Source organism: Oncorhynchus kisutch, linkage group LG17 (genome assembly GCF_002021735.2).
Source record: "Oncorhynchus kisutch isolate 150728-3 linkage group LG17, Okis_V2, whole genome shotgun sequence".
Classification (NCBI taxonomy): domain Eukaryota; kingdom Metazoa; phylum Chordata; class Actinopteri; order Salmoniformes; family Salmonidae; genus Oncorhynchus; species Oncorhynchus kisutch.
In genome coordinates, this window is record NC_034190.2 from 49,095,205 (window position 1) to 49,119,498 (window position 24,294).

A 24,294-nucleotide genomic window follows, 5' to 3' on the forward strand; every position below is an offset into this window, starting at 1 on the left:
GGAGTGGTACAGGAGAGGGATGGCCGGACAGGGCTTTCAAAGATGCATTAAAGAGAAAATCCTCCATAACTGTCCTCTGGTGAGATACGACAGTGTCTAGGAAAATCACCATTTCATCAAAACTAAATCAATGGAGCATAGTACAAAGGCCGTGTACTCTCCAAGACTGAAAATGAATGGAACAACGACACACTCACTCCTCATCACAAACTGTAAGCAAGCTAGTTACATTGCCTCCATCCAGCTCCATATTCTAGCCCGCCAACTCCAAGTCATGCAGTTACATCCTTCCACCATCACCTGGGCCATGGACTACCTCACTGACAGACCGCAGTGGGTCAGACTACAGAACCACTCGGGCTCAGATAACATCATCACTAACACAGGTGCCCCACAAGGGACGGTTTTGTCACCATTCCTCTTCACCCTCTACACAGCAGACTGCCGGGACTCCCAAGCCACCTGTCACTGTAACGTTTGTCATCTTCCTCTGATGAGGAGTAAGAGAGGTCGGACCAATTTGCAGCGTGGTAAGTGTCCATTTTAATAAGACAAACTGAACACAATACAAAATAACAAAGTGAAACCAACGAAACGGTCCCGTGTGGTAACAAACACTGACACGGAAAATAATCACCCACAACTCAAAAGTGAAACCAGGCTACCTAAATATGGTTCTCAATCAGGGACAACGATAAACAGCTGCCTCTGATTGAGAACCATACCAGGCCAATCACAGAAATCCCAAAAAGATAGAAAAGGGAACATAGACAACCCACCCAACTCACGCCCTGACCATACTAAAACAAAGACATAATAAATGAACTGAGGTCAGAACGTGACAGTCACCTACAAAAGTTTTCAGACAATTCAGCCATTGTAGGCTGCATCATGAAGGATGATGATTCCCTATACAGGGAGGACATATCCTAATTTGTGGCATGGGGCAGCCAAAACCACCTGGAGCTAAATGTGATTGACGATAAGCTGCACTGGAAAGAGAACACATCCATGGTTTTAAAAAAGGCTCAGCAAAGGTTATTCTTTTTAAGGAAGCTCAGATCTTTCGATGTCTGCTCAAAAATGCACACATTCTGTGGCTAGTGTCCTGTTTTACTGTGTAATCTGCCTGGGAGGATGCAAGGCTGGATCTAGCATCGGCACCAACCAGAACAAATTAGAGACCATGCTGGATAAGGCAATCCTCAAATGGCGTAGAAGTTGAGAAGCCAACACTCCACAGTACCTGCCTGGAGCATCACAGTGTGATGGCAGACAGATTAACTTGACCTTCAACAGAGCCTTCTTACCATAAGATATGAGGCTTTTTAACACGGACACTTAATTATTTTTACATTTTGTATAAATATTGATGATGATGCGTTTATGTTTGTTGTGTTTTTATGGTGTATTTATTGGTGATGTATGTATTGGCTGGTGCAATCCAATTTCCCCTCTGGGGATTGATAAACTACTATTTTATCTTAAAGGCGTGATTGACATCGGGAAAAGAGGGTGGGCTATCAGCTGATCATTGATGTGGATGATTGATGTATATCTGCTTGTTGGCTAGCTCGATTTTATTCTACTGATTGTGATTTACCTCTCTGTCTTTCTGCTGAGTGTATCAGCACACAGCAGGGGGGAAATTATACCACCACCCAAAAGGGCACTTTGGAGTTTGGAAGGGCAAGTCTGGAGTCGGTGCACGTGCCTGCCCCTAGTCTAAGGGCCCAGGGCTGAGTTTCTCCTTAGCCAACATATGGAATTGTTTCAAGGTGGTCCTACCAAGGATCGATTGGCTATTTGATTTTGAATGTTAGCACCCCTTTTGGTATAAAAAAAATATATATTTAAAAAATCTATTTGAAGAAACATTGAATTTGGCCTCACTGCTACTAGCAGATAGACATGGATTTAATAAGAGAATCATACATGGAAAAACAGATAGTCAAAATTAAAATAAAAAAGAAGTACAGTGGGGAGAACAAGTATTTGATACACTGCCGATTTTGCAGGTTTTCCTACTTACAAAGCATGTAGAGGTCTGTAATTTTTATCATAGGTACCCTTCAACTGTGAGCGACGGAATCTAAAACAAAAATCCAGAAAATCACATTGTATGATTTTTAAGTAATTAATTTGCATTTTATTGCATGACATAAGTATTTGATACATCAGAAAAGCAGAACCTTTGTTTGCAATTACAGAGATCATACTTTTTGTGTAGTTCTTGACCAGGTTTGCACACACTGCAGCAAGGATTTTGGCCCACTCCTCCATACAGACCTTCTCCAGATCCTTCAGGTTTCGGGGCTGTCGCTGGGAAATACGGACTTTCAGCTCCCGCCAAATTTTTTATTTTGGGTTCAGGTCTGGAGACTGGCTAGGCCACTCCAGGACCTTGAGATGCTTCTTACGGAGCCACTCCTTAGTTGCCCTGGCTGTGTGTTTCATTGTCATGCTGGAAGACCCAGCCACAACCCATCTTCAATGCTCTTACAGAGGGAAGGAGGTTGTTGGCCAAGATCTCGTGATACATGGCCCCATCCATCCTCCCCTCAATACGGTGCAGTCGTCCTGTTCCCTTTGCAGAAAAGCATCCCCAAAGAATGATGTTTCCACCTCCATGCTTCACGGTTGGAATGGTGTTCTTGGGGTTGTACTAATCCTTCTTCTTCCTCCAAACACGGCGAGTGGAGTTTAGACCAAAAAGCTATATTTTTGTCTCATCAGACCACATGACCTTCTCCCATTCCTCCTCTGTATCATCCAGATGGTCATTGGCAAACTTCAGACGGGCCTGGACATGCGTTGGCTTGAGCAGGGGGACCTTGCGTGCACTGCAGGATTTTAATCCATGACAGCGTAGTGTGTTACTAATGGTTTTCTTTGAGACTGTGGTCCCAGCTCTCTTCAGGTCATTGACCAGGTCCTGCCGTGTAGTTCTGGGCTGATCCCTCACCTTCCTCATGATCATTGATGCCCCATGAGGAGAGATCTTGCATGGATCCCCAGACCGAGGGTGATTGACCGTCATCTTGAACTTCTGCCATTTTCTAATAATTGGGCCAACAGTTGTTGCCTTCTCACCAAGCTGCTTGCCTATTGTCCTGTAGCCCATCCCAGCCTTGTGCAGGTCTACAATTTTATCCCTGATGTCCTTACACCCTCTCTAGTCTTGGCCATTGTGGAGAGGTTGGAGTCTGTTTGATTGAGTGTGTGGACAGGTGCAGTTAATACAGGTAATGAGTGGAGAACAGGAGGGCTTCTTATAGAAAAACTAACAGGTCTGTGAGAGCCGGAATTCTTACTGGTTGGTAGGTGATCAAATACTTATGTCATGCAATAAAATGCAAATTAATTACTTAAAAATCATACAATGTGATTTTATGGATTTTTGTTTTAGATTCTGTCTCTCACAGTTGAAGTGTACCTATGATAAAAATGACAGACCTCTACATGTTTTGTAAGTAGGAAAACCTGCAAAATCGGCAGTGTATCAAATACTTCAGTGTATGTGAGAGATATATGATGTAAGAAAGCTAAGAAAAAGATCTATAATAATTTATTGTGGAATTACCCGTATGCCTTTTATGTGGAAATGCCCTATTAATTTCCATTCATTTTTCGGCCTGGCACCGGGTTACCTTTAGACTAGTCTCGTGAAATTTGTGGGGCTTATAGAGCAAAATGGAGAGTCCCATCTTTCCATATAGGGTCATATTAGTGTGTATCCCAAACCGTTCGGACACTACAGATGTTTTTGTGAGAAGACCGATTTTTGGGATGTCTCCTAGTCTGACAAACACTGCTGTAGCTCGACCACCTTCCACCCCAGATACGGACGGCCGAAATCGGTGGATGCGGTGGTTTGAGACGCAGCCCATGCAAAACAATAATATCTCTAGCTTAAACACACATTTTGATGGGGATCTTTTAATTATTTCTTTATTATGCCTCGAGAGGAGCATGAGGGAGCCTCAAATAGAAGATATCTGATATCATACAAAGCAGGAGCTGAGAAAAACACTGGTTGACTTGACAAACAAAACGAACTGGCAACAAACAAACAGAGAACACAGGTATAAATACACAGGGGATGATGGGGAAGATGGGCGACACGTGGAGGGGGGTGGAGACAATCACAAGGACATGTGAAATAGATCAGAGTGTGACAGAACATGGAGATAAAGCCAGTAAATGATTAGCTCACAAGCTACGTCAAATATCATCATCACACCAGATTCCTAAAATTCATACATTGACAACCGCAGGGTAGATGAGGCCAAACTTCATGCCCGGGCAGGCGCGTAGCTGGCGCGTCACAGCTCCGAAGCTAACCCGCTTCTTAGATACAGCCATGGTGTAGTCCATGGTGTAGTCCGCAAATACCGAGACTCTTTTACCCTTGCAGAGGAGAGGATATGCTTCTCCCAATCTCCTCAGTATGTCATTGCAGCCGTGAAAGCAATGCGCCCTGATGACAAATGGTCGCGGGGGGTTCTCCATCCCGGGGGCCGGCTACGCAGGGCGCGGTGGGCCAGGTCTAGCAACGGCTTCTCCTCCAGGCCGAGCAGCTCCTGAAGCAGCAGGGCCATGAACTCTGTCAGTCTTGGGCCCTCCACTCCCTCCGGTATTTCCAGAAGACGAATGTTGTTCCTCTGCATTCTACTTTCCATATCTTTGCATCTATTATCGAGGTATGCCACCCTAGTTGTTATTGAGCCAACGTTAGCCTCTAGCTCACTAATGCGAGAGCTGTGGTCTGTAGCACCGCGCTCCAGCTCCAATAAGGCTGCTCCGTGTGCATCAAGCTTATTCTGTATACTCTCAATAGATTTCTTTTAAGCTTGTCTTTGACCATTGATATCTCTGACCTGAGATTGGTAGAGAGACAGTAAATTTTAGGGTGCCCATCACGGATTGTAGTAGCTCCACAATCAGTGTTCCCGTGGGGCCGACATTAGCCTTGGCCTCCGGTGGCGGGGTGAATCAGGAGAGGGTGCGGGCTTGCTGCGGCCTGCTCTTGCAGATTCCGTTTTTTGGCCAGGTAGACGACATTACAAACGTACATTTCTCAGACCTGATCTGAATTGTTTGGAAGTCTCTTCAGACGCCTGACCAAACATAAATACTGTATATACCATTTTGCAAGGTTAAATATATAAATTTGGTCACTAACTCAGGGGCGATAGGGAATCACGTTCTATATCCTTGGCTTCCAACAGCGCCCCGTGAAAAAAAAAAATGAAACAATTTTTTACAGTGTCAAGAAAAATTATGTGAACCCTTTGGAATTACCTCGATTTCTGCATAAAATGGTCCTCAAATTTGATCTGATCTTCATCTAAGTCACAACAATGGACAAACACAGTGTGCTTAAACTAATAACACACATTATTGTATCTTTCTTGTCTATATTGAATAGATAATTTAAACATTTACAGTGAAGGTAGGGAAAGTATGTGAACCCCAAGGCTAATGACTTCTCCAAAAGCTAATTGGAGTCAGGAGTCAGCTAACCTGGAGTCCAATCAATGAGACGAGTTTGGAGATGTTGGGTTAGAGCTGCCCTGCCCTATAAAAAACACTCACAAATTTTGAGTTTGCTGTTCACAAGAAGCATTGTCTGATGTGAACCATGTCTCGAACAATAGAGATCTCAGAAGACCTAATATTAAGAATGGTTGACTTGCATAAAGCAAGAAAGGGTTACAAAAGTATATTTTAAAGCCTTGATGTTCATCAGTCCACGGTAAGACAAATTGTCTATAAATGGAGAAAGTTCAGCACTGTTGCTGAAAAAACGTTTGGTTGAGGTTTGGTTGAGGTTATTCCTGTCAAAGGAGGGTAAACCAGTCAACAAGGGTTCACATACTTTTCCCACCCTGCATTGTGAATGTTTACACGGTGTGTTCAACAAAGACATGAAAACGTGTAATTGTTTGTGTGTTATCAGTTTAAGCAGACTGTGTTTGTCTATTGTTGTGACCTAGCTGAAGATCAGATCAACTTTTATGACCAATTTATGCTGACATCCAGGCATTTCCAAAGGGTTCACACACTTTCTCTTGCCACTGCATTTTTGTATATGCCCAGCTCACGAGACCCCTTGATAATGGGAGGCCTAAAGAAATGGCCTCTTCTGCCTAATGGTAAGTCCACCAGCGACCCTATGATGAAGTTGCATCAGCTAGCTGCAGTAAATTACAAAACAAATGTTTACAGTGCCAGCCACATATGTCGTCCATTACGTACAGTATCCCACAGTCTCCCTTAAACATGAATCTTTCATCCCATCTCTACCGCATATTCCACATCTACTTCCCACATGCAGCTTTGAACACCAAGTCTCAGAGGATAGCTCCACGCAGCATGCCGTGCCAGCCGCTCTCTTGTTTTGATGGGGGAAAAAATCCCAAATAATGAAAGATAAAAGACTAGCTTCCAACCTGAGTTTGAGGGATTACACTACAAACAGTGTTTGAATAGATTAACAAACACATTACGAAAAGGGATTCTGTTTGTTGCCAAAGCTCTCAAACATCAGCTGTGGGCATGGTGGGTGATCACAAGAGGGCATTCCTGCCTGGTTGAGTCAAATAGCACAGTGGAGCACAGTAGAGCCACCACGCTCATAACAGCATTAAATTAGATATGAAGAGAAATGTATTGTGATATAGGTCAATTTTGACTTTGAGTAGCAGTCAGATGTACTACAAACAGACTCAGGAAGCAGAGCAGAGATGCACATACTGTATCATACCGTTTTTGAGAGCATTAGTAGTAGTTGCTGTTGTTTTTTTGTGTGTCTTTGGTACATAAACACAACGATTGTCTTGAAAGATGATCCAAGGCCCTCGGGTAACTTACCACTTGGAAGTCATCGGCACTGCACTCGGCCCCCCGGAAGTGACACGCCAGCAACATGTCCTTGATGTCATGTCCTGTGCGGTCATAGAACTCGCGCATGTTGAATGGGCGGGGCTTGAAGTTGTGGAAGTCAGCTTTGTCCTTCAGGGCCTCCAGAACACTGTCCTCCACCAGGTGGGTGTCCCTAATTTCATATCTAGAGAGAGAGATAGAGAGAGAGAAGGAAGGAAGGAAGGAATCCAAAATAGTTTAGTCACAAACTTAATTGTTCAACATATTCAAAAGTAGGTCAATTGATGCCCTTCCTCCTGCTATTACTCTTCCCACAAAAAAATACATGTTTGAAATCATGGCAATTAGCTTGGGCAGACGTGAGCTTTTAAGAGTAAGATGTAGCCATTCTCACATTTATGGAAAAGGCATAACACAAATAAATATTTTGGGGGGGGTTTAGACAATGTCACATTGTGATTTACATTGAAAAAATGTATTGTGAATCCCTTTAGTTTCGGTTTACTAATAAGAAGTGAATTCCATCAACTCTTGGGAAAACAAACTGTCTTCCCTTGGGCCATGTTCCCACCCATCCAGGACATCTACTTGAAACGGTGTCTGAGAAAGACCTGCAGCATCATCAAGAACCCCACACACAGCCCAGCCACGAGCTGTTCACTTCCTTACCGCCGAACAGACGGTTTCGGAACATAAGGTCTGATATCAACAGGCTCAGAGACAGTTTCTATCTGCAAGACATCAGACTGCTGAACACTTGAGCTGCACTGACCACCTGCACTGACTCTCCGCACCTTAGCACCCATGCACTCACTCACTCACTCACACACATAGACACACGCACACACACTGTGTGTGTGTGTGGTTACTCATTCACACTGTGTGTGTGTTTGTGGTTGTGCATGTGCATGTGTGCGTCTGTGGGTGTCCATGTGAGTTGGATTGTGCACGTGTGTTTGCACAAGCATGTGTGTTCCTGTGTGTATGTTTTCCTTCCATCCACACAATAATAAGTCACAGAGTGGGAAGGGAGAGTCTACCCACTCACTGCACACAACATAATCAGTGGGAGATCTTCTTGTAATAGAGCAGCGGAGAGGCCGGCTAAATCTGACCATGATGTCTGCCTGCTGCCCAGCATGAATAAATAGCAGCGTAACGTCCACTGGCACGCTCCATATTGACTTGGTGGTGCCGTGTTGTGCTATCACAACACGGCATCACCAAACACCTCAAAACGTTAAAGGAATGAGCGTGATTAAAAAAAAAATTCAAATAGGTTTGACTCATAAGAAGGGGTTTTTAATCCGATGTGGGATCTAGAACAATTGGTCTTGGCAGAGTGTAAACGGGCACACAATGATTCTCATAAAATAAGTGTGCTGCATTAAAGTCTGTGGCCAATCTATGTAAAAAGATAAATAAAAAAGTCTAGGGGTTACAGAGCCATCAAATCACCTGAGTAAACTAAGTTTAATAGAAAGCCAGACTCTTCAAACTGAAAGCCATTAAACATTGAATTACCCATCTACTATTCCTCCTCTCATATTTGGTTCATTATGCCGATGAGGTGAGAGTACGGCCCAGTACCTCAGGAGGTACCTATCTGATCCAATTTAGATGTTCTCTATGGCTGTTGCTAAGTGCCATCTCAAACAGAGCCTTCCATTGATTAAAGGAGGACTTAATTGAGTTGAGGCCTTTGCTCCCGACAATGTTGCTGCAGTGGATAAAGCTGTCAAGTGTGCACTTATGAGATAAAAATCCCAAACGCACACAAGCCTGACAGAATCAGTACGAGCTGACACTTTTCCCACAGTATGGATGGAGTTTTAATATCCCGCCACGAGACATTTCCCCAGAGCAGCCATGGCAAACACTGGAGGTGGCGTGGGGGGAGAGATGGGAGGGAGGAAGGGGGAGAGAGAGAGAGAGCGAGACAGAGAGAGCGAGAGCGAGAGAGTCGCTCAATTGGATTTCACACCACCAGCACTTTCATTTCTGGATGAGGGTTTAACAAATGAGGGAATAACCACATTGCCTCTCCACCATGGGAGACAGGATAAGTGAATAAGCACCGACTCTAATTCTCCAAACAAGTCAAGTGGTTTTAAAGTTGTGGAAATGGGGAAGAAAACCTGATATTTCCCTCTCTGCTAAGCAGCCATTCTCGCTGACTCCCTGAATGGACAAAGTTCATACTTTTTGGAAACTGAATTCTTAAGTTCTCCCTCTTGGGAATCGAAAAGCTTGCCGTTTTTGAAAATATTTTTGATCTAATCTCTCAAGCGTTTTTCTTTCCTGAAGACTATGGGTTTAACATAACGACATAAACGTAGCCTCAGAACAAGTGCCCGCGTGATGATATAATGTCGGCCTACCATTTCAAACAGTTACTGGGTCTGCTGTCATGTGATACTACATGGAAATGCGGCCTCTTGATAATGTGACACACGTTTCTTCCCCTGAGAGCGAGGACAAGGAGACAAGTATTCATTCATAAAGCTTACTTCACAAAGACTGACCATTTCAATCAAGAAGCAGAAACCTGTACCAGATGGTACATTGTACAAAGCATTCATCAGTCATACCACCATGACGTAAATGCCCGTTCTAGTGACTGTGTGGAATTGTCATAAATGATGAAATGGGACGTTTCCCCCTGAATGAAAACCAGACCACCAAACTCATTGTGCCTACGGGGCCCTATATCATATTATTTGGGATTTCCTCTTTTACATTCCCTAATTATGTCAGTTCTTGTGTTTCTCTCCCACTTTCGACAGCCATCTCTCATCTTCTCCCTCATTCTATCCCTTCGCTCTACTCCCTCATTCTATCCCTTCGCTCCACTCCCTCATTCTATCCCTTCGCTCCACTCCCTCATTCTATCCCTTCGCTCCACTCCCTCATTCTATCCCTTCGACTCCACTCCTCATTATATCCCTTCGCTCCACTCCCTCATTCTATCCCTTCGCTCCACTCCCTCATTCTATCCCTTCGCTCCACTCCCTCATTCTATCCCTTCGCTCCACTCCCTCATTCTATCCCTTCGCTCCAATCCCTCATTCTATCCCTTCGCTCCACTCCGTCATTCTATCCCTTCGCTCCACTCCCTCATTCTATCCCTTCGCTCCACTCCCTCATTCTATCCCTTCGCTCCACTCCCTCGTGGTTTTTCTCGGTCTCTCTGCTGTCATTTTTCTCTCTGTCCAGTGACAGTCCTTCCTCTTCCTGCCACCACTTGTGTCTTTCCCGTAGCTCCACCTCAGACGCTGTGTGTGTCGATGAAATGCATCAGCTGTTGCTGCAGAGCCCGGCGGGCAGCAACACGATCAAACAGGGAGGGATGGAGAGCCAGACGTGCCTGCTGTGATCGTCTCATCAGCCATCAGCACTGACATTTGCGAGACGATACTGACACCATACACACACACCCACATTATTATTCTTCAGCTGTATTGTTCATATTTAAACGTGTGCGTCTTTAGTTGTCTCTCTTCTTTTTTTTTAAGTCTGTGATGTTCACACGTTTATGTTTTTGTATGTAAAGCGTAAACTATTGTTGTCTGTGATGTCTCTTTCACTACGTGTCAGACCACAGTTAGACTAGCTGTTGCCAATGGGGATCCTTATCAAATCAAATCAAAATGCCATGGGGATAGCAGTGTGTTAATCACACAGTCTCAGGCAGGTATTAGTCAAACTCTTCTCTGCATGGAAATATGATACACCTCCTCCACTCCCTGCTCCCACTCTTAGAAAGCCAATGTCTAGTCGCACACTGTACAGTGTGTACAATATAAACCATTTTCATTTCAGACAACTACACCTTATCTGTCATCCCTGGTAGAAACAACAAGGAACCATACACTCTTAGAAAAAAGGTTGTATCTTGAACCTAAAAGGGTTATTTGGCTATCCCCATATGAGAACCCTTTGAAGAATAATTTTTGGTTCCAGGTAGAACGCTTTCTATGGGGACAGCTGAAGAACCCTTTAGGAGTGTCGGATTTGGAATTGGGTAATAACGAATCCCAAGGGTTTGATGGAATGCAGGGACTAATATTACAATACTTAGTAAAGACTGTGGAGTGCAGTCTGCCAAATGCATTCTTTACAAATATGGTTTCATTTTGGCTCCTGTTAATCAGAGCAAGCAACGTCTGTCTCTAGCGTCTTAAGCCCCACACATTACCCCAAGTTGGAGATGGCACGGGGCTGTGCACCAGTGAGCGAGGCGGTAATACCGTCCTCTCACAGCTGCTGCTGCTGCTCTTCTCTGGGGTTTTGTGACAGTAAAGCCCTCTCGGCTCATCCAACCAAGGCCAGACAAATCAGGGCTTCCTCTCTAAGCGGGGCTGGCATGACTCACCAACAGTAAGGAAATCAAAGCATCAGAGTGAGAAAAAAGTGCATCCTGAGGATGTGAGGCACAAACACCGTTACAGACGACGGAGCACCTTGCCAGCCTCACCATTCGTCTTACTTATGACTGATTCAGTTCTGCCTCTGACTTGTCATGACTATTGTAAAGGCTGAATGTCTCACAGAGAGGATCTGTAAATCAATAAGCTAACAATATAGGCCTGCAGTACAGCACTGTTGAATTGAACTTACACGTCTTACACCAAACTGGTGGCTACTGGTGACACCTGTGTGCACTGTGCTCTGCACAGGAGATCACGTCACACACATCTCTCTACACTGCATATCCTCTTCTTTAGGCAAACATAGCAAAACAGTCTGAATGTGATTATTAGTCGAAGGGAACCAAATCCTTTGAGGGAACTAGGGCTACTGCCCGACTATGTCTAATGAACTCCCACTGATGATTCCACTCTGATCTATGGTTATGAGTTCAAATGTCCCTGTGTAGTTTGGTCCAGGGCCACATGAGCATAAGGTACCATTTCAGGGCTCCAGACAAAACGTAACGTAGTGCATGCTATAGGGAATAGAGTGCCACTGCAAATCCACATTTTGTCACAAGTTTAACGCACCTCTGGTTGAGCAGCGCGAGCAGCTCGCCTGCGTGGTACAGGTCATTGCGCGTCACGTGACTGAAGCGGAAAAAGTTTAGGTTGCAGAACGTGACAGCGGGGAACACCATCATCGGGGTCGAGATCTCGTCCAGTTTGGTGACGTGCGGATACTCCAGGTAGAAGTGTATACGGTCCACGCACACAAACATTAATAAAGTCAAGGAGCCCAGGAAGAACACGACCCATAGACAACGCTTGACGCAGACTCGCTCATAGGTGAAGATGTGCGAAATTCCGTGCAGCGTTGAGTTGTGCGCAAAAACTTCAATAGCGGGTGGCTTTTTGCAGTCCATTTCTTCTGATTCTACTTTGAGGTCCATTGTGTTACAGCCTGGGTTAATAGCTATACAGAATGCGGAGGGACATTGAAGTTGTTTGCAGTTCAGAAGGCGGGTAAATTACTTCGCCTCACAGCCGTATTCAACTATCTATCCAAGCTGATAAAAAAACACACGCTACAGAATCATGTACTCGTTCAATTTCGTACGAATAATATGTGATAATAATAATATGAATATGTCGAATAATATGTGATCTTTGAGCATCTGCTTCATATAAAATCCATACCATGCACCTGTGGCATCTCCGATACACCTGGCAATAGGCAAGTAATAGCTATTTAACGACTAACTGCCAGAACGTGCGGGAAACCAGCGCGGGATTTGCTGTCGCGTGGTTATCACCATCCAAAAGGCGGAATGCAAAAAACGCAGGATTCCCACATTGAAGTCAGGCGCGCATGAATTCTCAGTAAGAGTCAACATAAAGCTAATAATTCAAGAGTAGTCTATGAGTCACCAAAATGCTTCTCTTTTCCGCAAGAAAAGTCTTGATCGTTGGACGGTGTTCGGAAACACTGCTTCTGTGCGGTCTTGTCAAGTCCAGGTAGCCGATCTCAAAACGCGTAAAACAGTTGCAGCTGTGAAAGATATGGACCACGTTCGGTCATCGAGCGTTGGTCTCAGATTAATTGTTGACTGAAAAAAAAGGAGAAACGCACGTCATGGAGGCATGAAGAGGAGTGAGTGAGACAGGGCTCATCCGTGTTGACTGTCCAGCTTCAGCTCCCTGTTGAAAACGAATTCATATCCGTCGTTCCTTTGTGTCTGTCTTTTGGCAGAACCGCGGTTATATCCGCAGGGAGAGGTCCGAGGGGATGTTCCGTGGGACTGAGGGCTTCGCTGTTGCATTGGTCGGTCGTGACTCGTGAGCGTTTTTTTCTTCATGCATATTTGTCTAGCACTCGCAGTGAGAGCAGAGTGCAAGCGAGAGGACAAGTCCTGCGCCACACTGAGAGGTGTGAACTGTGGCATGCAGTTGTGATCTAAGTTAACTCCCCAATCATGCAAACAGATGATAGGAGAACACAAAAGAACGCACCCGCCATATCATCATTTTAATCTCTCTCTCTAACGCTATATGCACTAAAGAGATCAACTGTAGGCCTACATTGTATGTATTGTATGCGTGTTCATCAATAAACCAAGACACATTTAGCCCCCAATGGGCACAGTGCCTACAGGAAGTGTTCAACATTTTGTTGTGTTATAGCCCGTATTTAAAATGTATTACATTTATATATATTTTTTGTCACGGGCCTATACACAATAGCCCAACATGTCAAAGTGGAATTATGTTTTTCGAAACGTTTACAAATGTAAATAAAAATGAAACGCTGAAATGTCTTGTCAATAAGTATTCAACCCATGTTCTATGGCAAGCCTAAATAAATACAGCAGTAGACGTGGACTCTGTGTGCAATAATAGGGAGGGAGGCATACAAGCTAGAACCGCCACTGGGAAGATGGGTAAAAAAAAAAAGCAGACATTGAATAACCCTTTGAACATGGTGAAGTTATTAACTACACCCATTCACTGCAGAGATACAGGCATCCTTCAAACTCAGTTGCTAGAGAGGAAGACAACAGCTCAGGGATTTCACCATGAGGCCAATGGTAACTTTGAAACAGTTACAAAAGTTTGAAACAGGCACTGAGTTTAATGGCTGTGATTGGAGAAAAACTGAGGATGGATCAACAACATTGAAGTTACCCCACAATACTCATCTAAGTGACAGAGTGAAAAGAAGGAAGCCTGTACAAACTAGAAATATTTGACAAAGAAATGAACTTCATGTCCTGAATACAAAGTGTTATGTTTGGGGTAATTCCAATACAACACGCCACTCTTCATATTTTCCAGCAATGTGGTGGCTGCATCATGTTATGGTATGCTTGTCATTGGCAAGGACTAGGGAGTTTTTTTAATGATAAAAATCAACGAAATAGAGCTAAGCACAGGCAAAATCCTAGAGGAAAACCTGGTTCAGTCTGCTTTCCAACAGACACTGGGAGACAAATTAACCTTTCAGCAGGAAAATAACTTAAAACACAGTGCCAAATATACGCTGGAGTTGCTTACCAAGACAACATTGAATGTTCCTGAGTGGCCGAGATACAGTTTTGACTTAAATCGGCTTGAAAATCGATGACAAGACTTGAAAATGGCTGTCTAGCAATGATCATCAACCAACTTGACAGAGCTTGACATTTTTTTAAAGGATAATTTACAAATATTGTTCAATGCAGGTGTATAAGGATCTTAGTGACTTACCCAGAAAGTCTCACAGCTGTAATTGCTGCCAAATGTGATTCTAACATGCATTGACTCAGGGGTGTGAATAATTATGTAAATGAGATATTTCGGTATTTCATTTTCAATACATTTGCAAACATTTCTAAAAACAGGTTTGCACTTTGTCATTATGGGGTATTGTGTATAGATGGTGACAAAACATGTTGAATTCAGGCTGTAACAACCAAATATGGAACAAGTCAAGGAGTCTGAATACTTTCTGAAGGCACCTGTTTATGCATGAAAAATGAATGTAACGTGGGAGTAATTCAGGCCTTACTAATATAACAAAATATATATTATGTGTCATTAAATATGTGAGAGTCTCTCAGGGATATGGACAAGCACTTTTTAAATCCTCACTAAATTAGTGTTTCACTTGACACTGGTACAAAGTATCAAGGGACAGTCCTAGCGACCTCTATCATCGACATTGGGACTAGGTGCTTGAATTTCAAAATGAAATACAGACTAGCTATTTCTGTATTCAAAGTAGCCTAAGGTTAGACATTGCCCTACATTAGAAGTTTTTAGGAGGCTCTTCTGTCACCTGTAAGTCATTGACTGTCTGAATATTCTTAAAAATAAAGACAATTTCCTCACACCAAGAAAAATAATTAGGCCTATATTAAGCCAATAGTTATCTTCCTCTTTTCCTTGAATGAACCACCTGTCCCCCTTCGTGACGCATGGTAGTCGAAGAAACGTTTGAAAAAATTCAATTTCATGTTGATGTGTTGGCTGTAGGATGACGAAACAAACATTTAAAACAACATAGCCAGAGCCATAATAGAGCCCCACAGTGGAAGTCTCATAATACCCATAAGCCCTAGCAGTCAAACAGGGAAATGGTTCCAGTCATTTTTCTGCCATGACTTTTTCCCACTGGGAATTTTAGAAACTCTTAAAATAAGGTGGCTCTCCCTGGCCATGGAGAGGCTTTTATTCTCTATTTTGGTTAGGCCAGGGTGTGACTAGGGTGGGCGTTCTATGTTCCTTTTTCTATGTTTTTGTATTTCTTTGTTTTTGGCCGGGTATGGTTCTCAATCAGGGACAGCTGTCTATCGTTGTCTCCGATTGAGAACCATACTTCGGTAGCTCTTGCCCACGTGGGTTTTGTGGGTAGTTGTTTTCTGTTGAGTGTTTGTATCTGCACCAGACAGAACTGTTTCGGTTTCGTTCGTTCACTTTGTTGTTTTTTGTATTTTCAGTGTTCTATTCCTATTAAACAATATGAACACGTACCACGCTGCACCTTGGTCCTCACCTTCTTCCACCAACGGCCGTTACATAAGGGCTGCGTTTCGTGTAGGCTTACCCTGGCGTGACGTTTTGATAACCATGTAAATCTCTCTCAGACAAGGTGACTTTTATCAATATATATTTGGCTTTATTTCCTGTCAGATTCAAAACTGCTAATCAGCACCAAAGTAGACATCATGCAAATCTACAAATCTCTGCAAGCTGCACGTCATCTCCAGCTGACACCTTTGCTTACTGATATTGTGTCAGTTTAAAACTTGCACAAGACACTTCACAGAATAGTCAGTTTAAAGAAATGTAGCCAATTTATTCATTACTACATCTATCTAACATTAGATAGTTAATCCAGAGATTGTTACCTTTGCCTCGATTCGGCAGTCTCGTCCAGATCATCATGGCATTTGTAGTTCTTTATGATAACCAAATTATCAGCTAATTAGCATTTAATTTTGGGGGAGTAAATACAGGCGAATATCTCTATAAAAGTCACTTCCTGGAGAGATTTACACAGTTATCAAAACGTCACGCCAGGATTATCTAAAATCCCCTATAGAAAAAATGAATGATGGAAAAACGATTGGAACCATTTCCTGTTTGACCGTTAGGTTTTATGGGTATTATGACTCCTACTGTGGTACTCTATAATCTAAAACAACTAAGTGTAGGTCCTACCACGGGACATAGCCCACGTGTTGAGCGTTACTTCGCCAGTCAAATCAGGACCATGGACAGCGCCTAACTAGGTTTCAATTGTAAATTAAGTCCAGTATGGTATGTTCAATCCATTCTCCGGTGCCGTAGATGGCGCCATTTAGCAAGAATCATAGTTTGAAGATTTACCAAGAAGGAAATAGCTTTGTTGTGTGAGTAAAGATGGCGATGCCCCTTGGCTTGGGACAATATTGTCGCTTGGCAGGACGAGTTATGGGCGCATTGTCCCGCAGACAAACACGTGGAACACTTCTTCCAGCGATAAGATGGTATATTACCCAAACGGCAGGCAATAGTGAGTAGATATTTGAACTGCGTGTGGACACTGAGTGAGGCGCCCTTTGCTTTAGTTTCAGCTCATAGCAAACTAGAGGTCAGAGCAGGGGATATTGCATAATAAGAATTCTGACCGCGCTCGTGACCAGCTGCTTGTGTTGTAATTCTTAACGTGTAAGTTTCCATGCGTAAATTAACTTTCGTTTTGAAATCTGACATTTCACCAAGTTTACAAGCTTTGAAAAGTTTGGTTACGTCATGTTGGACGGACTAGTAAACTGCATTTCGGCTTTCTTACCGTAGTAGCTTAAATCGATTTGCTGGTAAATCACAACGTTTTAACATGGCTTATGTCATGAACCCCATGCATATATATTTGCCCCTCTAGAGAACGTTCTGCAGTTGCCAATATCTATGAATCATTTTTGCTCTCTATTCTGTTTCTCTCTATAGACGTGCAGTTTAAGCTGGACGACAGGACAGCCCACAGCAGTCTGGACCTCTTTAAGAAGGACACAGGTGTCATCTATCGCATCCTGGGCCTAGACCCCAGCCATGTCCAACAGAACCCTGAGCGCTTCCGTGATTGGGCCGTGGTGTTCGGAGACGGGCGAATCACAGGCGGCCGCCACTACTGGGAGGTGACAGTGAAGAAGTCGTCAGAGTTCCGTTTAGGCGTGGCCGAGGCGGCGATGTCAAGGGACGACTGCGTAGGCACCAACCGCTCCTCCTGGGTGTTCGGCTATGTCCAGCGCAAGTGGTTCGCCATGACAACCAACCAGAGGGTGCCGGTGCCTCTGGTGGGTAAGCCTGATCGCGTGGGCATCCTGTTAGACTATGAGGCCGGCCTTATAGGCCTGGTGGATATCCCAAAGGCCAAGGTGATCCACAGCATGAGGGTCACATTCAGGGGGCCTCTCTGCCCAGCGTTTGGCTTGTGGGATGGAGAGCTGCTTACACACTCAGGTCTGGAGGAGCCTGAAGGCTTGAAGTGAAGCAGAAGGATCTCTGGACTCTGGTGACAATATGGCAGGCAGGTGGATGGCTTTGATGGCAAGGCGAGAGGGGGCCAGGAGCGGCGATGTGCATTAATTTTTGTAAACTGAACACTTACAGCAGGCAGCACTTGAACATGTCTTTCAAATCTCCCAATGAAGAGCAATATTCTCCATCCGAATGTAAAGCTTGAAGTTTATTTTCAATGGGGGAAGCAAGGAGTTGATCCAATCTGTAATTTCACTGCCATACAGACCCGGCACAATAAATTTTGTTTTTGTGACCTCTCGTGTTCTCTTTTTTTTTTATGTGAAATAAAATGGCAACAATATGTAGCCATCCTGTGTGTAACAAGAGATCATTAAGTGCTGGGAATGTTGCTGTCATTACTATTGCTTAATGTCTTGACATCCTCCACTACCTTGTCAAACTTGGAATTAAACCAAAAACATGCATTTTTTTAACCTTTTGATATAATCCAATTGTGTGCTGAGATTGTATGCTGAAATAATAAATTAAAAAACGTTACACATTTTCACTCGTTTATTTACAGCAGCGAGCTGACATTGACAGTTGAATAACCTGAGGAAGCAGTCTGTAGAACAGCATCACTTAATCCCAGTAAGAAACCCCTGGGTGTGCGCGTCTTTGGTTTTTATAACATATCAAAAACAACAGTCATCTGACTCAGATTCAAAGGAAATGCTGATGGGACACTGTCATACATGAATATTCATCAGTCTCACGTCACTCAAAAGATCCCATTTAGACATGCCATTTCTATAGTTACGTAACAGTTGTGTTTCTCTTATGTTGGGCCAATTAGTATTTGCACCAAAGAGGAGAAAAGACCAGAAGCAAAATGATTGTCAAATACCTCATCCTCACGATCCATGGGTCATAGTTCACTCATATCTTCTGACCTGCTTATGAAACGTCCTACTGAGGTAGATTAATATATACTTTCCAACTTAATATATTTCTAGATTTGTACAGTATATGTATAACCTGCCAATATGTAACGTAACAATGCTGTGTGCGTTATGCAGTTATAATGTATGTATAGTGGCATAAAATCCACTAACTAAATACTAATGTTGTAGCTTCATACATAATTTAACCATCACAAACCATTGTATAAATACATTTCAAACACTGGTCACATACCAGGCAGCATATACACATAAAATGTGCATCACACTGGCATTTTTAAGTGACGAGTAAGGACAACGTGTGTGTACTTACAAATTTAAATAACTGCCAAGTTCACCTGAATGAGCAACTGATCACTTGTTGGTGCCCATGTCAACATGAAGCAGTATTACATTGATGCTGTCCACTCCTGAAGACTCCTGAAGCTTATGTGCAGCAACTTGGACAAAGAAAGTGTGCTTGGGGCCAGCACAATCTCTCACAGCGGAGTGCGATATGCTGCTGCGAACCCCAGCCTTTAGACACAGTGACGTGTGACCCTATCAAATATACTACGCTTACACCTCTTCGCTAAATGGCACGAAATGGCCACATTTCATATGGTCAGGCACGTCCGGTCCGTCTGGCTTAAACCACCACCTTCAATGTGTCTTAACTTTCTCTGGTCTTCGGTTTCTGACTGGGACTCACTACTGCATGGGTACAGCCGCTGGTACTCCGTCAGGACCGACACCACCCTGTCCCGACCAAACTGCCTGGCGTCATCCAGGGGTGTGTTTCCCCACCTGATGACACAGAGAAAGATAATGAGCGGCCAGGAAAAAGCTTTGAAACGGGCGTAGAGCGGTGCGAGGCAAAGGGGAACAAGTGACACAATGAGACTCAGTTGAAGACATCACTCTAGCCCTGAACTATTCTGGTGTAGCAGAGTGATTTTAATGATCTGGGCACTCTATTATCCATGCCAAAAATGGCCTTTATTATGGAACATTTCTCAGAGACGTGTGAGTTATTAAAAGTGTCAGGCAGAGGCAATGGTGTCCCTACCTGTCCTTTATATGGGGGTTCACTTGACACGTCCCTGTTAGGAAGATCACCGCTTCCACATTACCTGAATAAAACGGGAAGGAAGAATTCAACTTCAATATACGGCAATGCGTTTGTGCAACCCACCAGTGATGCATTCACATCTCTGTGGTCCACACAGCGAAGCCATCCACTCCAATTCAACCATATCAGCCACACTTGAATTCCAAATGTGAACGATAATGTTGCAGCACATGTTATGTAGGAGTACAGTATTATCATGACAAATTACAGGGTCACCTTCAGCTGACGCCACGTGGAGGGCTGTACGAGAATCGTAGTCTTTCTCTTCCATGTCCACAGCCGAGAGAGCAAACCTTGGGGGGAGGACAGGAGCGAGAGAAGGAAGAAAAGAAGAGTATAGCAAAAGGTTAATTGGAATGACAGATGGACGAGACGAAGAGATAAGGGATTCGAGACAAATTACTTTCTGAAAAGCTCTACAGTGATGATATTGAAGTTAACCGAAATTGATTTGATACGAGGGGTCGTCTGTTCCATGCAAAACATGCATTTAAATATATTATGGAAATCATTTCACAAGTTTCTTCTTGTCTGTCTGGCGCCCAGCCCTTAGTTATGGCAAGCTATAATTTCTTATAAAATATCATTTCTTATAAATCATTAGGACCGACTATGATGGATTGAATTTATATAACTATAAATTTATATAATAATTTATATAACTCTCCCAGGGTTCCGTCTTTACCTCCTCAGGGCAGAGACATCTCCACTGTAAGCTGCAAACATCAGGTTCACCACTGACCTGTTCTGAAGGGGGCAGAAGAAAACATCTCAATGATGGGCGATCAACATAGAAGAAGGCTATTGAAGCATAGAGGTGTTTCAAGTGTTGTAAAGGAGACAACAGAAAATGTGAATTTCCAGAGAGTTTAAAAGGTTAAAATAAGAAAAAATTCAAATAAGTATTTAGTGTGTACTCTATCCCTTACTTACCCTATCATCAAGTGATTGTCTGCGAGGGTCCAGCTTCCTTGCAAAGTGTCTCAGGTTGTCATAGTTATGGAAGTTGAAGAGAGAAACCAGCTCCTGATCAATCAGCAGATAGAAGGGGTCAATACAGACAGGAAAATGACCGATTACTCTACTATTCAACGTTCTATTCTACTTGAATCTTCCATTTCTACAATGTCTCATACAGTATGCAAAGTATACTTTCTAAATGTAAAAAAACAACAACAAAAAACAAGGCCATCACCGAGAATAAATATCGACTGCTGGGTTTGACAAAAACGTAAGTCATAGGTTATTGGAATTCTTCTCGTCTGTGTACCTGACAGAAGTGAATGCCTCGGACACTATTTCCGACACGGTCTAACGGAGGAGACCAACACATTATTCCCATGACATTAGGGACCACCAGCAGTACTGCACCAGAAACGCCAGACTTAGCAGGCAAACCCACCTGGGAAAAAGAACAGGCGAAATGAAGGTTAGCAGTACACTTATAACCAGCCGGGTGTATCTCAAATAGTCTCAAATAGATTCCTGTCTTCAAAAAATAAGCAATACAATCCAGTTGGGAACATAGAGACATTGTAAACAATGCAACATCCCCAGTCCTTACATCAACCCACACCCACGGCACCCATCCCTCCTATCCCACCCAACCCACACCCACGGCACCCATCCCTCCTATCCCACACAACCCCACCAAGGCATCACACCAAGACGGTACAAAACAAATAAACAATAACAGAAACAAAAAAACAATAGCAATACATTCTGACAATAGCAATAACGTGTCTCCTCTCATTTAACTACTCATCTGACAACATAGGATAGGTGAAAGAAATATGGCACATCTGAGATAAAGGGGAATGTTCTAATTGACCACATACTGTATAGTAGGATAAGGCCACCTCGGGTCATTGACCTCTGTTTCTCAATAACTCACATGGAAAGCGAACTGGCCAGAGAAGTCATACATTCCACAGGAATGCATGAGGCTCAGGGTGTTCCGAACGGCCTCCGCACTCAGCACCTGCTCGCCTGTGATTGGACAGATGCCCCCGTTGGCCAGTGTGGCAGCCATGACACTGCCTGACTCACACGTCACCTCGATGGAGCACAGCTGAGAGGAAAACAGAGAATAGTTAAGACCTCTGGTTTGCTGTAGAGGGTAGTACTTTAGTCGAATACTACAGAGTGTTTCCACCAGGGACAGAAAGTCAGAGATAGATTCAATCCGTAGCGCTGAAGATCTGCGCTGTAGCGCGATTGAAATTTAAAGGCAATGTTCCCGCGTTCGCAGAGACTGCATTCATGGTAAACACTGCATATGTAGGTTCAATCGAAAATCACCTTCCAATTTTCCATCGCACTACAGCGCAGACCTTCAGTTCTACGGTTTCATTGTAGGCCTAGGAAAAAGCTAAAGACCTTCTTGGATTCAACAGCAAACTTCTTAAAAAATTTGTCTCACCTGGAAGTAAAAGTCGAGGGCTGCAATCATATCTGCATTCTTAGGAAAGCACTGTCAGGCAAAATGAGAGAGAGGCCACAGTTTTAGATCACAATCAACCGGTGACTTAGATCACAATCAACGTGTGTTTACGGACATATTCAATCAATCCTTATCCCAGTCTGCTGTCCCCACATGCTTCAAGAGGGCCACCATTGTTCCTGTTCCCAAGAAAGCTAAAGTAACTGAGCTAAACGACTACCGCCCCGTAGCACTCACTTCCGTCATCATGAAGTGCTTTGAGAGACTAGTCAAGGACCATATCGCCTCCATCCTACCTGACACCCTAGACCCACTCCAATTTGCTTACCGCCCCAATAATGTTTACATACCCTACATTACTCATCTCATATGTATATACTGTACTCGATACCATCTACTGCATCTTGCCTATGCCGTTCTGTACCATCCCTCATTCATATATCTTTATGCACATATTCTTTATCCCTTTACACTTGTGTGTATACGGTTGTAGTTGTGGAACTGTTAGGTTAGATTACTCGTTGGTTATTACTGCATTGTCGGAACTAGAAGCACAAGCATTTCGCTACACTCGCATTAACATCTGCTAACCATGTGTATGTGACAAATAAATAAATAATAAATAAAACATTTGTTGATAACTCATAGTCTAAGAGTTTAGGAATTGGTATAACTATTGGTAAGACTCCGTGAAGCTCAAACACACAGACTCACTTTTTTCTCCTTCAGGTAGTAACCAATAGCAAAATTCCTATCTCCGGTCTCTTTCTCTGACTGGAAACTGTGAAGGCAAATACATATCACAAGCAGTTTATCGCACCACAAAGTGAAGTTACTGCATGGGCTGCAACATTGGATAATTGCATTTGCATATTATAACATTCAATTCGACACTCACGTAGCGTTGCTGAAGCCCACATACTCTGTGCCGGCCATCTTCTTTAAGTATTCCATTACCTACGATAAAAGATGTGTCAGTTGTGAGATGAAAGAATACGCCGAGTGTACAAAACGTTAAGAACACCTGCTCCTCCCATGACATAGACTGACCAGGTGAATCTAGGTGAAAGCTATGATCCCTTATTGATGTCACTTGTTAAATCCACTTCAAATCAGTGTAGATGAAGGGGAGTGGTCAGGTTAAAGGAGGATTTTTAAACCTGGAAACAATTGAGACATTGATTGTGTATGTGTGCCATTCAGAGGGTGAAGGAAAAAGAAGTGCCTTTTAAACGGGGTATGGGGTATGGTAGTAGGTGCCAGGCGCAAAAGTTTGTGTCAAAAGAACTGCAACACTGCTGGGTTTTTCATGCTCAACAGTTTACTGTTTTTATCAAGAATGGTCCACCACCCAAAGGACATCCAGCCAACTTGACACAACTGTGGGAAGCATTGGAGTCAACATGGGCCAGCGTCCCTGTGGAACACTTTCAACACCTTGTAGAGTCCATGCGCTGACAAATCGAGGCTGTTCAGATGGCAAAAGGGGGTGCAACTCAATATTAGGAAGGTGTTCTTAATGTTTTATACACTCAGTGTATAACATGTACATTGTTACTAGTAAGACGTGTTAGAAGTCTGAAATCTTAAAGGATACTCACATAATCAAACCGCTCTGCCTTGTTTGAGTTAGGCTGTAAACAAACAAAGAAATACAATTTCAGTACGGTATTTCTGTATTGACACTATGCAGAGAGCTTTTCGGCCCCTAGGTGGCAGTGTTTGTGTATTCTGGCACAGCGTGCTGTTGATGTCAGACAGATTCTGGGTGGGCGTGTGGGGTACATTTAGTCACGGTGTCTGTCTGTCCGCCTGTCTGTCCACGTGTGGTAATGTGATGAGTATGACATGGGCTTGCAGCTGCGGGGCAGGTTATTGCCCTGCTTGGGTTTCAGGGTCCAGTGAAAGATCGCCGCCAAGTCGTTAAATCACCAAAAAGGGCAGAGACTGGTACTTCCCCTTACTGCTCTGAGCCACCCTGTCCTGAAAGGTCAG

General features: G+C 43.5%; 3 protein-coding genes across 3 annotated transcripts in view; 1 reads left to right on the forward strand and 2 right to left on the reverse strand.

Moving 5' to 3' along the window:
- Positions 1–13,211, reverse strand: part of LOC109907801 (acid-sensing ion channel 1-like) — an 83,378-nt gene extending 70,167 nt beyond the window's left edge. Inside the window, exons 1-2 of the mRNA XM_031793980.1 lie at positions 11,892–13,211; positions 6,877–7,072 (exon numbers count right to left, since the gene is read on the reverse strand). Of these exons, the coding sequence (XP_031649840.1) occupies positions 6,877–7,072; positions 11,892–12,253 (558 nt within the window). The 5' untranslated portion in view covers positions 12,254–13,211. The remainder of the gene's footprint in view (positions 1–6,876; positions 7,073–11,891) is intronic.
- Positions 13,212–16,673: 3,462 nt separating this feature from the next.
- Positions 16,674–18,341, forward strand: LOC109907806 (SPRY domain-containing protein 4-like). Its single transcript, XM_020506037.2, has 2 exons — positions 16,674–16,836; positions 17,271–18,341. The coding sequence occupies exons 1-2, from the start codon at positions 16,704–16,706 to the stop codon at positions 17,810–17,812; spliced, it is 675 nt and encodes a 224-aa protein (XP_020361626.1). The 5' UTR covers positions 16,674–16,703; the 3' UTR covers positions 17,813–18,341.
- gls2a (glutaminase 2a (liver, mitochondrial)) overlaps positions 18,342–24,294 on the reverse strand; it is a 29,342-nt gene continuing 23,389 nt past the window's right edge. The window contains exons 8-18 of the mRNA XM_020506026.2: positions 23,901–23,933; positions 23,198–23,256; positions 23,014–23,080; positions 22,279–22,329; positions 21,751–21,927; positions 21,127–21,258; positions 20,790–20,882; positions 20,542–20,603; positions 20,073–20,149; positions 19,794–19,857; positions 18,342–19,531 (exon numbers count right to left, since the gene is read on the reverse strand). Coding sequence (XP_020361615.1) covers positions 19,342–19,531; positions 19,794–19,857; positions 20,073–20,149; positions 20,542–20,603; positions 20,790–20,882; positions 21,127–21,258; positions 21,751–21,927; positions 22,279–22,329; positions 23,014–23,080; positions 23,198–23,256; positions 23,901–23,933 — 1,005 coding nt within the window. The 3' untranslated portion in view covers positions 18,342–19,341. The remainder of the gene's footprint in view (positions 19,532–19,793; positions 19,858–20,072; positions 20,150–20,541; positions 20,604–20,789; positions 20,883–21,126; positions 21,259–21,750; positions 21,928–22,278; positions 22,330–23,013; positions 23,081–23,197; positions 23,257–23,900; positions 23,934–24,294) is intronic.

Excerpts from the sequence above, each read along its gene's own strand:
- LOC109907806 (XM_020506037.2), top strand. The coding sequence starts at position 16,704 with ATGGCGATGCCCCTTGGCTTGGGACAATATTGTCGCTTGGCAGGACGA. Across the intron at positions 16,837-17,270 it reads TACCCAAACGGCAGGCAATA|ACGTGCAGTTTAAGCTGGAC; the intron begins GTGAGTAGATAT and ends TTCTCTCTATAG.